At 58.1% G+C, this 12967-nt stretch overlaps 1 protein-coding gene across 8 annotated transcripts in view; it reads right to left on the bottom strand.

Annotated features, from left to right (window-relative positions):
• Positions 1-12967, bottom strand: part of TTC7A (tetratricopeptide repeat domain 7A) — a 135750-nt gene that overhangs the window by 28853 nt on the left and 93930 nt on the right. For all 8 annotated transcript variants that reach the window (XM_051839053.2, XM_051839046.2, XM_051839079.2 and 5 more), the window contains 4 exons: positions 12765-12882; positions 10886-10943; positions 9774-9846; positions 6087-6247 (listed from right to left, as the gene is read on the bottom strand). In XM_051839053.2, the coding sequence (XP_051695013.1) occupies positions 6087-6247; positions 9774-9846; positions 10886-10943; positions 12765-12882 (410 nt within the window). The remainder of the gene's footprint in view (positions 1-6086; positions 6248-9773; positions 9847-10885; positions 10944-12764; positions 12883-12967) is intronic.

Here is a 12967-nt window from a genome sequence, read left to right on the forward strand (position 1 = left end):
CATGGCGAGGCGGGCAAGGCGTTCTCATCTGTCATTATTCTCTGTGTTCTGCACTGACTGATGGCGGACCGCCTTGACTCCCTTCATGGCAGGCCACCTCCAGGTACCTCTAGGTGACCTCCAAAAACGAATGTCAACCACACAGAGCCCCTTGGTAACCACTCAGGTGGAAGAACTTCCTGAAACGGCAGGTTCGGTGGAACCAAGGCAGGTCCCTGGCCTAGTAGGAGACACAGAGAAGTGAAGTCTGTGGCAGTGGGCAGACCCCTGGGGAGCAAGGCTGGGGAGGGGGTGGGAGGGGGCAGCCCTACTTGTGGGCACGGCCTTCTCCCAGCGGCAGAAGGCTTTGTCTTGGGGCTGGGCCCTGGACCTCAGTGCCTGTTTCCAGGTCTTATTGTACTGTCAGGAAGCCCAAGGCTCAAAGTACCTTTGATGACCAATGAAAAATTATTTTGGGAAAACCCTGCAACTCTCTGCTTCCTTCCTTTCTTTCCCAGACAAAGTAAGCGATGCCACCCACCCTTCTCCATTTGAAAGTAAGCAGACCACGATCCACAGACTGCGCTCTGCCTTACACCTGCACGCGTCACGCGGGGCAGGGTCCTGGGGCACGGGGAGCAGCACCGCAGTGGCACGCTGACTGTCAACCCTGCTCAGCCGAGGAGGAGCTGACCTCCAGGAAGGATCCGCCACTGCCGGTGTTACACCCGGCTCAACACCTGATAGCCTGGGCCTGGTGTCCTGCTCGGGGGCTGTGGCCGCCAGACATGCTTAGCAAAGCCGGCAGAGTGATTAACTATGTTTGTGTTAATACCTTTGATTCCAGCCTCACTGGAGTGTTGGTATTTCAAGCATCCTTTTGATGTACTGCAAGAACGAAGAACAATCAAATAAACACACTGGGTGTAAGGCAGACATGCTAACAGAAGCCTCGGATCCCTTCTGCTCAGTGGGGTGCACGCTAGAAATAGATCACACACAATCTGATGGAAAGGGGAGGCAGGCCAGGTAGGTTGCAGAGGTGGCCCTGAGGCCCAAAGTCAGTCTCAACTGGATTCAGCCAAGGTCTGGCCCCAGCTAATGCTGAGGTTTCAGCTCACATATTTCCCTGAACATCTAGGTTCCCTGGGGCTGACACAGGCCACGAACTCTGCCTGTGGACAGGGCCATGTGGATGGCTTGCTGCAGAGGCCTCCAGGCTCCCACACCTTCCCTCAGCACCTCGCAAGCCCCCGAGGACCAGGGCTGGCCAGCAGAGGCTCCCATGGGGGCCGACCCGGCCACCAGGATGTCAGGGGTGGAAGGAGGCAGCCTTGCCCACTGTGCAGAGACACAGGTAAGCCACTGGCTCCTCTGCTGCCCTACGTGTGGCCTGGGCTCTCAGAGCAAGCCTGGCCAGCTGCCAGCCTGGGGCAGGAGCAGTGACTGACAGGCTGGTAACTGGAAAGCTCCCATCACTAGCCCAGGAACTTTGTTTGGTTACCATGGTGACCTTCATTACAAGTGGCCTGACTAAGGCATGAGGAATCTGTTACCTAAAACCATTGCCCTGCGGAGCCCCTGGCCTCGGGAGGGACACTTATCAGTGGCCCATCCCATGACCCCTATTCCTGCCCACTCCCTGCTCAGGCCTCCCAGCTGCCTCCCACACCCAAAACGAGAAGAAAGGGCTAGAAGGGCTAGAACGGCATCTCCACCTGCATGAGACCTCCCACATTCCTCACAGGGAGGGTGCTGCCCTGAGCCCCCTGCAGGCCTGGCTGTGGCTGGCCGGCCAGGGACAGGCCAGCGGGCACATGTGTCCCGGCTTAGTCGGAAGCCGCCCAGGGTGTCTGGTTCCCACCGTGCCAGGTTCACGCTGTCCCTGTGGGGCCATCAGTGTCTGCCTCATCACGTCTCTGCCTTTTTCAACCTGAGCGCCACTAACCAAAGGTCATCCTGCAGCACAGAAATCAAGATCTTTGCTCCTGCTTCCTAATCTCTGAACTCAGCAGGATTTTCAAAAAGTTGGTCTCCAGGAAAGCTGGTTTTTGCTCCAGGAGTCCAACAGCTGCCTGTATGGGAACAGTGACCTCTGGGGGCAGCTGAGAGCTTAAAAACCCTTCTCCGAGACTGCATCCCACCTCTCTCAGGGCTGAGCCTCGTGGCGGCAACCCCCATCTCCACCTCGAGGTCCAGCCCACGCACGGTCCCCTAGGGTCCCAGGCTCCAGTCCAGGGCTATCCATGGCCGTCTCCAGGTCCCTCCACACTGCTACCTTAGACACAGCTGTCAATTGGCTGTGTGCCCTTCTCTCGCTTGGGTCTCCCAATGACCATGGAAGCAGAGGGAGACAGGGCAGGTGTTGTCAGTCCCTGGACAGATGAGAAAACAGAGGCGCAGAAAGGAGGTACAGTGTAGGCGGCACAAGTGACAGACACAACTCAGGGCAGACCTCACTGCGGTTCTCAGTCAGGATAAGCTCATGTGGACAGGGGTCTACCCACCCACCCACCGGCTTCCTCCCCCATGCCAGGCAAGGCCTATACTCAAACACTGGCCTGCCAGCCTCTTCTTTCCCTGGGGCAGGCTCTGGGATCCAAAGCGCCCAGGGCCACTGTGGGTGGGAAAAAGTTCTAAAGGGAGTCGGTAAGCAGGACGCCACCTGCCAGGTGCTTAGTCGGAGAGAGATCATGCTGAATGTACTAGACCTTGTCCAGAAGGTTGAGATCAGGGCCAAAGGTTTGATTTGTATTGTTTTGCCGCAGTGATATTTACGGGAGCAGCTGTTTAATTAACTTCCTTGGCAACAGCTGGAGCCACACACGCAGCTTGTTCCCAGCGCAGGGAGCCGCTGGAGAAGCAGGCGTGGTGTCAGTCCAAGAGCAATGACATTTTTCAGCGCTCTTGACCCGTAATGGACTCAGTGACATTTCCTGCTAATCCATGGGTTTCTGTACTCCAGGACTTCATCAGTGGGGAACAGTATTGGGTTATCTGCAAAGAGTCCCAGTCATACCCCTAGAATCATGCAACAGAGATGGGGGTGGACGGGTTCTCCAGCCCCCGGGCCCAGCCGCAGAAGAGGGGTCTCCAAAGAGTCCACGGAAAATGCATATCGTGAAAGAAAAAAAGCTATGCATGAATTTCAAAAATTCTTTTGCACCAAAATGAACTTTTAATTCAGTTTTTCCAGTAACTTTTTAAAGTACTCTCGTTTTATATATATATATATTTCTTCTGTTTGGCTTAGAACAACAGTGACTGATTCTTGGACGGAGGCTAGGATCCCTTATGTATTTCCCAGTTAGGGGCCAGCCTTTGTCGGGGCCAGCTCACAGGAAAGCAGAGCGCTTCCTGGGCCTATAGGCAGAGCTCAAGAAGAGCCTGTCCCTGCTCACCCTCTGCCCTACTGCCCTGGGGAAAAGTGTGGCGCTACTGGGCTTAGGACGTGCTAGTCCCTGAACCCATGGCAGACCCCACCCTGCAGCGACAGGGGCAGAGGAACGTGGGGGGTGGGACTCGAATGCTTCCTGTCTGATCCGAGCCCCCAGAGCTTCTGAAGCCCCTGCAGTCACGCTGGGATGTCGGCATGGATGAGCTATTCCCATGGTGGAGACTGTTCCTTTACGCTCTGCCTGCAGAAGGGCAGACACTGTTCTCTGGCTGCTCCCTGCACGGGCACAGCTGTGCTGCACACAGACAAACAGCACAACCCACACCAGCTCCCTGACCTTGCTGGGGGCTAGGCGCCCTCTGAGAACCCACGCAAAGCCATCTCCCTGGACATGTGCACAGAATGCTCTAGGTCACGTCCGTTCATGGGCTTCCTGGGGGTGTCACCAAGCTCAAGACCCAGGAGGACTCTTTGAGTGAAGCATTTCCTGAGGAGGAAGACGATGAGCTGGGGGGAGGGCAGCAGCCAGGGACACACACACTGCCCATGAAGGGTAGAAAGCTGTCTAGTCCAGCTCAGCGCCCTGGAAGGTGGAGGAGGCCAACGGAGGTCATGGGAAGCAAGGGGGCAGGGCCACACACTGGGCGGGAGCCACTTCACAGCCACACCTCGCACAGCTTGGGTCAGCCACGTTTGCAACAGGCCAGGAGGGGTGCTTCTGCTGGGCACAGAGCAACTCAGCTCGGAAGTCAGGAAGTGAACACCAAGATGCCAGGTGCAGCAAGGGGAGGGTCCTGAGCTGGGGGGGGGGGGTGGCTAGAAGGAGGGGCTGGGGCAGGGGTGGACCTCCTTCCTTGGCTTCCAGCAGAACAGCCCTGCTCCCCCTGCTCCCCACTCTGTGGCCACGTGAGACTCCATGTGGAGAAAGCACTGGCTTCTGCCATACACACTTGGACCTGGAGGGGTGTGTGTGTGTGTGTGTGTGTGTGTGTCAAGGACCCCTGCCCTCTCCTCACCTGAGCTGTCTAAGCCTTTCTTCTTGATGGTTCTGTTTCCACGGAAGCCTAAGGACAATTAGGTCCACACACAACATACACACGCACACCCATGCATACCTGCAGACATGTGACATGTATGCCAGCAGCAATGGGGCAGACTCTGCCTGGCAGGCGGGAGGGTCGAGTCTGGAGAAAAGCAAGGTACTGGCCCTGAGAGCGAAGAACCTTTGTCTTTTGTGCCCTTTCATTCCAAATCAAGAGTAGAACGTTAGCACCCAGTCTTGCTGTGTTGTACTTAGGATTATGAGACAGGTAACTAATCCCTTGTCCACACACAGTTTTATCTGTCTGAGGCTTCCCTAAGTTCCCCACCTTTTAAAGTAAATCTTAACGGGTACTCCCAGGCTGAGCCTAGGCTCAGAATCAGGGCTGCCCCTGACACACAGAGAGGGGCTACATCCAGTTGGCCAAGCACGCTGCTTACACATGGCTATGAGCAGCTGGGACCCACCTGGGCCAGGACAGGGGAACGGGAGGGGTCAGGGTCAGGGTCAGGGTGATGCAGGTGGAGGTCAGGGTCACGGGACTGTACACCAGGCTGATGGGCAGGATGTTGCCCACCCTCGGCCCTGTTCACCAGGGCTCCCCTTTTCAGCGAGTTCTCAGAGTTCCAATTCAGGAAACTGCACCCTTCTGAAACCCTGGCCCGGGGGAAGCCATCCTCAGCACCCTGACAAAGCCACCAGCAAAACTGTCTATAGTGTCCCTGAAGGGCTAGGGGCACAGAAAGGCCAGAGCCTCTGAGGGCCTAGGGTTGAGCAGGTGGAAACCCAGGCCTCCCCCAGGGAGGGACATCCTGGGCTGGGACTCCTGAAGCCTCCCTTGTCACCTGCTGACACCGAGGCACCCACGACCGTCCTCAGCTCCTTGTGAGCCTGTTCACATGGCCAGCGTGAGTCACCAGGGCCCAGGCTTCTTCCTGGCTGGCTGCAGCGGGGCAGCCTTGGGCTGGGTCTAAATGACCTTCCTTCAGAACCCAAGATGGGACAGGTGGGAGTCAGCTGCCCTTCCTTCTGGAATCTCACAATTCAAACAAAGTCTGTTAGACCCAGGGTCACCTGCCCCTGAGAGGAGGAGGGCAGAGACCTAAAGATGCCCTCCTACTGGTCCCCTCCATGGGCCCACAAGGCTCTTGCTCCCTGGGGTCCTGGTTGGGTGGCAGCAGATCCTCTGCACATAGGTGGGGGTGGGGGAAGAGGGAGAGGTGGGGAGAGTGGGAAGGCCCAGTCCTGCCCCATCCTTACTGCCTGGGCCAAGTGCACCGTGAACCTTGCTCCAAGAAGCGGCACATCTGGCTGATGCTATAACAAAGGGCTGTTGGGGAGCAAGACCACCCGGGCCAGAGACAACACCCTCCCCAGCTGCCAGCAAAGAGGAGGTGGCTGGTCTGCTCAGAGGCAGGGGGCTGGCTCCCTTGGCTTCTGCCAGCCCAGTCAGGGTTAGAATCCTCTCCTTGAGGTCCCTATGAAACTCACGTAGAGCCCAAGGCGGGTGGAAACAGCCGCACACCTGCACGCAGCCCTACCTCACCACTGCACCCCACACTGGTGCAGGGTGTCACAGCCAGTCACAGGTCCTCACCCCCTCAACTCTCCCCACCTGTGTCAGCAGGTGGCCAGCCCCCAGCCCGACAGCGTCTCCAGGGAACTCACTTGAAGTTCTCGGGGTGCTCGGTGATGGCCATGTTGATGACGTCCAGGGCGTGCTGGTGGTGCTTCTGGGCAGAGAAGAGCAGCGCCAGCAGGTGGAGGGCATTGGCGTCGTCCCGGCACACTGTCAGGGCCTCCTGCAGCTGCTCCATGGCCCTGGAGATCTGCCAGAGGCAACCCGCCAGCTTAGGGACCGTCCCCCGGACTCCAGTGCCAGCTGCCTGGTGAGAGGGCATCCCAGGCTCCACTCATGTGAGCCTCAGGCACTGGGGGGCAGGGATGGTGATGAGAGCTGTGCTGTCCCACGCGGGAACAGAGGGCCAAGGTCACAGTGCAGCACAGAGCATTGGGCAAACACCGGCACAAGTGACAGTGGAAGGGGAGGCAGCTGGCCACGGGCAGAGACTACCTGGGAGGGGTCAGGGGAGTGCTGCCCAGAGGGGAGGGAAGGTGCTGCCTGTACCTCCACAGGAGGTGATGAAAAGGGGGAGCTCCAGGCAGAGGGTGCAGCATGACCCAAGGCAGGGAGCCAGGCAGGGAGCGGCAGGTGCACAGAGCAGGGCCGGGATGGGGCAGTGACTGGTCTCTACCGTGGGAAGATGATGTCTCAGGTTTCACCTTTTGGTTTTCATTTCAACAGGTAATTGTTAAGCCTAGTTCTTGAAAGAGCTAAGACTGGAGAGGTAGGATGAAGGCAGACCATGCAAGGTCACAGAGCTCCCTGAGGAGGGTCTGGGAAGACCCTGCAGGCGTCCCCTGAGTGCCTGGAGGAAAGGCCTTTCCCTGGCCCAGGGCAGGTGCCGAGTGCCCCTGGCTTGGGCTCCCTTCTCTGTGTCCTGTGCGAAACAGGGCAGGCCCGGCTGCTCTGAGAGCCCTGTGGGCACGCCCAGCAGGGCAAGGCACTTCTCCTGCTCCTCACAACCCTCCAGGTGGGAACCCTGACACCCTTCCAGATCCAGCTGCAGAGGGCGTCTGTGATGTGCAGCTGGGATCCCATCTGTCAGTGGGAGCAGGCTCATGAGGTCCACCCACTCCCCAGCACGTCCCCCAGGGAGACTGCTTCAGGGCTAAGACACAGCCGTCGCTGCCTGCCTCTAGGGTTGGGATGGATCCCTGCTCCTAGCTGGGCCCAGAAGGGGATGTGAGCGGCTCATGGCACTCGGCTTTTCCTGGAGAAACCATCTTAGCCAGCACTCCCTAGATGGGTCCCCAGACTCCCGGCCTGCCTCTCTCCTCCACCAGCTACAGCTCAGCCAGGAGGGTGGTAGGGTCAAGGAGGGCAGCTCCCACCTTGGTGGGGCCTGGCAGTTTCCCCCAGCAGAAAGGGGAAGAATTTTGGCAGTCCTCAATGGAAATACTTTTTATTTTTTAAATTTAATTTTTATTTTTTAAATTTTTGACAGGCAGAGTTAGACAGTGAGAGAGAGAGACAGAGAGAAAGGTCTTCCTTTTTCCGTTGGTTCACCCCCCAAAGTGGCCGCCATGGCTGGCGCGCTGCGCTAATCCAAAGCCAGGAGCCAGGTGCTTCTCCTGGTCTCCCATGTGTGTGCAGGGACCCAAGCACTTGGGCCATCCTCCACTGCACTCCCGGGCCACAGCAAAGAGCTGGACAGGAAGAGGAGCAACCGGGACAGAACCGGCGCCCCAACCGGGACTAGAACCCGGGGTGCTGGCCCTGCAGGCAGAGGATTAGCCAAGTGAGCTGCGGCCCCGGCCAGTGGAAATACTTTTCCAAAGCTCCCAGCTGGCTCTCCCCTTGTCTTATGCAGTGCTGGGTGACCAGCAGGGCAGCGTCGGCCTCCTGCAACCCCGCTCAGCACACTCCTGCCTTGCAGCGGCTCCCTGCTGTCTGAATGACAGATCCTGCTGTGTGCGCCAGGTGGGCTTCTGCAGAAAGACTCATGCATTTGTTCTAGAGCCGGCTCTGCTGCTTGCTGGCCTCTGTGCCCGGAGTTCCTGCCTTTTTTCTTTTTTTTAAAGACTTATTTATTTGAAAGTCAGAACAGAGAGGGAGAGAAAGAGAAGAAAGAGAGAGATCAAGGCCGGCGCCGCGGCTCACTAGGCTAATCCTCCGCCTAGCGGCGCCAGCACACCGGGTTCTAGTCCCGGTCGGGGCGCCAGATTCTGTCCCGGTTGCCCCTCTTCCAGGCCAGCCCTCTGCTGTGGCCTGGGAGTGCAGTGGAGGATGGCCCAGGTGCTTGGGCCCTGCACCCCATGGGAGACCAGGAAAAGCACCTGGCTGCTGGCTCCTGCCATCGGATCAGCGCGGTGCGCCGGCTGCAGCGCGCCGGCCGCGGCGGCCATTGCAGGGTGAACCAACAGCAAAGGAAGACCTTCCTCTCTGTCTCTCTCTCTCACTGTCCACTCTGCCTGTCAAAAAAAAAAAAAAAAAAAAAGAAAGAGAGAGATCAAGAGAGAATCTTCTATCTGCTGGTTCATTCCCCAAATGGCCACAATGGCTGGGGCTGGGCTAGGATGAAGCCAGGAACCAGGAGCTCCTTCTGCGTTTCCCATGTGAGTTCAGGGGCTCAAGCACTTAGGCCATCTTCCACTGCTTTCCCAGGCCATTAGTAGAGAGCTGGATCAGAAGTGGAGCAGCCGGGAATTGAACTGGTGCCCACTATTATCAGCACTGCAGGTGGCAGCTTAACCTGCCCTGAGATTTTGCCTTTCTGAATTCTGTCTTCTCATCTGCAAACTAGGCACATGCTGCTCTCAATAGGGTTAAAAGCCTACTGGGGCCGGCACTGTGGTGTAGCGGGTAAAGCCACTGAGTGCAATGCCGGCATCCCATATGGGTGCCAGTTCATATCCTGGCTGCTCCACTTCTGACCCAGCTCTCTGCTATGGCCTAGGAAAGCAGAAGATGGCCCAAGTACTTGGGCCCCTGTACACACGTGGGAGACCTGGAAGAAGCTCCTGGCTCCTGGCTCTGGATTGGCACAGCTCTGGCCTTTGCGGCCAACTGGGGAGTGAAGTGGATGGAAGATCTCTCTCTCTTTCCTTCTCTCTCTGTGTAACTCTATTAAAAAAAAAAAAAGAAAGAAAAAAAAAGCCAATGAAGGGACAACGATGCTCATTCACCTTCTACCCTGCGCTGAGGGAGCCCGAGGCTTGTCCCTGAGATACCCGGGGTGTCAGTGCACACAGGTCAAGGCCTCCTAAGAGCTCCTGCCTGTGGCCAAGTCATGCAGGAGAGCAAAGCCACTTGGAAGGGACAAATCAGTGACCAGGGAAAGGTGCGTCTGCCTGGAGGGACAGGGGTGCTCTCAGTGGAGCCACGGTGGTCAGCAGACGTGAGGCCCGCTGTGGTATCCAAAGGCACAAGCTTCGGGCCACACAGAAAGCCCATGCAGAAACAGCCCTTGACAACCACATGGACCCCCCGGTCCTGGGGCAAAGGTCAGTGGGAGGCAAGACACAGACACTGCTGTCATGCTCCCTCATCAACTCGGAGGTGTTCTGGGGTGTAGGTACAGGAACGACCCCTTCCCATGGGCACTACCCCCACTCTCCACCTCTCCTCTCCAGGCCCCTCTGAGGGGCCCATGGTGCTCCCATGACACAAGAGGAAACAGGCTCAGAGAGGTTAAGTCACGCGCAGAGGGTCACACAGCTGGTGAGCAGAGTGGCCAGGTGGGAACCAGCAGCCTCCAGGGAGTTGAGGGGTTAGGAACAGTGACCACTCACCTGTCGGACGAGGGCCAGTTGCAGGGAGACGTAGAGGATGACCTGGGGGTCATCGGGCGCCAGCTGCTGGGCTCTGGATGTGGAGAGGGAGCAACAGGTCAGTCACCAGGAGCTGAGCCACCGGCGTGTGACTTGGGCCGTCAGCATGCTGGGGACCAAGGACCAGACCCAGGGGCAGTGAATTCTGTTAGGTGCTAGGCCTTGGCTTGGAGGAGGGCCTGGCTGGAAGACGATGGCTCAGGCAGAAGGCCATGGGCAGCCCCAGGCAGGGGACAGTAGCTCTGAGAGGGACATCTTAGTGGAGGTAGGGCCCATCTGGGACAGCAGCCCTGAGGTGACAAACCCCAAAGGAGGAGGATTAGGGGTATAGAGAATATATACCATATGGGGCCAGGCCCTGCTCAGAGCACCTGGCTGTGGCCTCTTCACTGTGGACAGAGACCCCATTCCTCAGAGCTCAGAGGGGTCAGTTGGGACTGGATCTCCTGCCCCCTCCTCCCTGAGTGCCACAGGTCCCAGTGAATCTAGCACAAGGGGTCCAGGCCAGGCCTTAGCCACAACACTACCACATCAGCGCTGGCAAGGAGCGAGACACTCGCAGGGGTTCAGAGGGGGAAGACGTGGGGCCGGCCAGAGGACAAGAGGGTACAGGAGGGGCGGATGGGGCAGCCCCTGGCTCTTCACTCCCTCCCTGACTCTGGGCTGCCAGGCTGGGGGTTGGCGTGGGGCTGGGGGACAGGTCTGTAGCTGTTGGGGCGGGGCTGGAAAGAGGAAACATTTTTGAATCCCTGCTACAGGTGGGACATCACACAAAACGCTGCTCCTGCTTTATCTTGCATGGTTATCACAACAGTGATGGGCTGGGGGGTGCCATGTTGGAGCCCTGACCCCCCGAGGCTGGAGGCTGAGCCTGGTGTCTGCTGTAGCCCCAGCCCCTGGCTCACAGTGGAGGTGCCCCCAGTCTGGAGGGCCAGCGGCCTAGAGTCAAGGGGAGGGCTCAGCTGCCTGCCAGAGCCCCGAAGCCTGTCCCCGCTGGCCCCCATCATCAGAGGCCAGTGCCTGTGAGGCTGCCGCCCAGCGCCCCCAAAGGCAGCAAATGGGAGCGTCCTCACCTCTCCAGCGTTTGTAGCGCCTTCCGGTGCAATTCGTCTTGCTTGGACTTCAGGGTGGCTGTAAGAGACGGGACGGAGGCTGAGACATCAAGGTGGCTGACAAGGTGGTGTCCAGCCCTGTCACCAATGCCAGGGCACACAGCTCTGCAAAGAGAAGCCTCCCCAGGGCCCTGTCTAGAAACCTCCATGCCCAGCAGCCCTGGTTGACGCTGTCTGTGGCCCCGGCCTCCCAGCAGTTCTTGCCATGACGGTTCCTTTCAGTACATTGCCTTTTCCGTCACTGGCCAACCTGACCCTCTCAAAGGCACAAGCCTACTGGGAGTGCATGACTTGTGTGTCCATCCTGGGATGCTGAGCCTCATGATAAAGGCTGCGCCTCTGCCTGGCCACCTGCCTTCCTACCCTTGAGGCTTTGCTTTAACCCAAGCCAGGTGCCTTCCTGGTGGCCAAGTGCAGCAGGGCAGGTGTTCTTAGCCTTGGCTGCACGCTGAGCAGCCTGGGAAGCTTCCAAATGACTGCCCAGGCTCCATCCGAGATGGGATCAGAATTCCGCTGGTGAAAAGCAGGCAGTGAGCATTGTCAGAGTGCCCCAGCATAGGAAGCAACTGCTGTCTGGACAGGGTTAAAGGCCCAGGAGGGTGGGATTTTGACTGAAGCACTTTGACAAACGACTCCTTCATTTGATCCCTAGTGCTGACACCTGAGGACACTGTGACCAACAGTGCTGAGGAACAGGGCGCTGGCGCTGCGCTAGGCTCTATCCTGGGCTTCCTCCCTCTTTGGACAAGACACGCTGTGCAGGGCCTCTGAGGCTGGGTAAAGTGGGCTCCAGCACACAGCCCCCCTCTCGGAGGTCAGTGTCTGGGCCCATTTCTGGTCCAGGTGTGGAACAGCCTCAGGCTGCAAGGATACAAAAGCAGGGGGCTGCCTGATGGATGCAGGGGACACAGGGACACAGAGCTGGCAGGCTTGGCTGTGTGACCTCACAGAGCATCAGCTCCTTGTCACGGACATGGAAGCCATTAGCCACGCACAAGCATCTATTAAGCACCTATTGTGTGCTCCCAGCACAATGCCACAAGTCCAGTAGGATGCAAAAGACCCAGAAGGGGTCCAGCACTGTGGGCCAGGCAGGTGGCCAGCAATGCCAGCGATGCCAGCATATCAGAGTGCTGGTTAGGGTCCTAGCTGCCCCACTTCCCATCCAGCTCTCTGCTAATGAGCCTGGGAAAGCAGCAGAAGATGGTCCAAGTACCTGGGCCTCTGGCACTCACATGGGAGACCCAGATGGAGTTACAGGTTCCTGGCTTCAGCCTGGCCCAGCCCTGGCTGTTGCAGCCATTTGGATGGAAGATCTCTCTGTCTTTCCCTTTCCTTCTGTCACTCTGCCTTTCAAATAAATAAATAAATCTCAAAAAAAAAAAAAAAAAAAAAAAAAAAAGGAAAGAAAGAAAGAAAGAGAAAAAAGACCCAGGCTGTCACAGTGGTGTGAAGGGGGTAAAGGCAGGTCTGGGAGAACCAGAGTGACGATGAAGATCCGGGCGGGGAGGGAGGGCTGAAGTACTGTACCCAGACGGACAGCAGCAGGGGCCCTTGGAGATCTGCAGAGGCATGGCTGGGCCTTGCTGTGAGAAGTGGGCCCATGGAGAGGAGACAGGAGGGCATGTCTGCAGGTGGGGACAGGCTGAGAAAAGAGTGGCAATGGGATTGAGGGCACAGGGCACAGGTGTGTGTGTACACGCGTGTGCAGCTATCCCCGAGGGGTGGACACTGTCTGGCGGTAGTGGTGGGCACCGCTTCTGCTGGACAAGCCACCCTAAAGGCTGTCAGGAAGCATGGATCGTCTCCAAGCAGAGGCCTCCGAGGGCCCGGCACTTACCATCGCTGGCCTGCAGGCTGTAGGTGAGCCCCAGCGCCAAGTAGCCCTTGGGGAGGAACTCCCCGGCTTCCTCCCCACGGCTGATCACCATCATGGCAAAGCGTTCCGCCTCCTCCAGCTGCAAAGAGCAGAGTCAGAGGTCATGGGCAGGGCTCTGCTGCCCTTGGTATGGCAGGCAATGCACAGTCACCAGCCTGGGACCC

The sequence above is a fragment of the Oryctolagus cuniculus genome, chromosome 2 (genome assembly GCF_964237555.1).
Source record: "Oryctolagus cuniculus chromosome 2, mOryCun1.1, whole genome shotgun sequence".
Lineage (NCBI taxonomy): Eukaryota > Metazoa > Chordata > Mammalia > Lagomorpha > Leporidae > Oryctolagus > Oryctolagus cuniculus.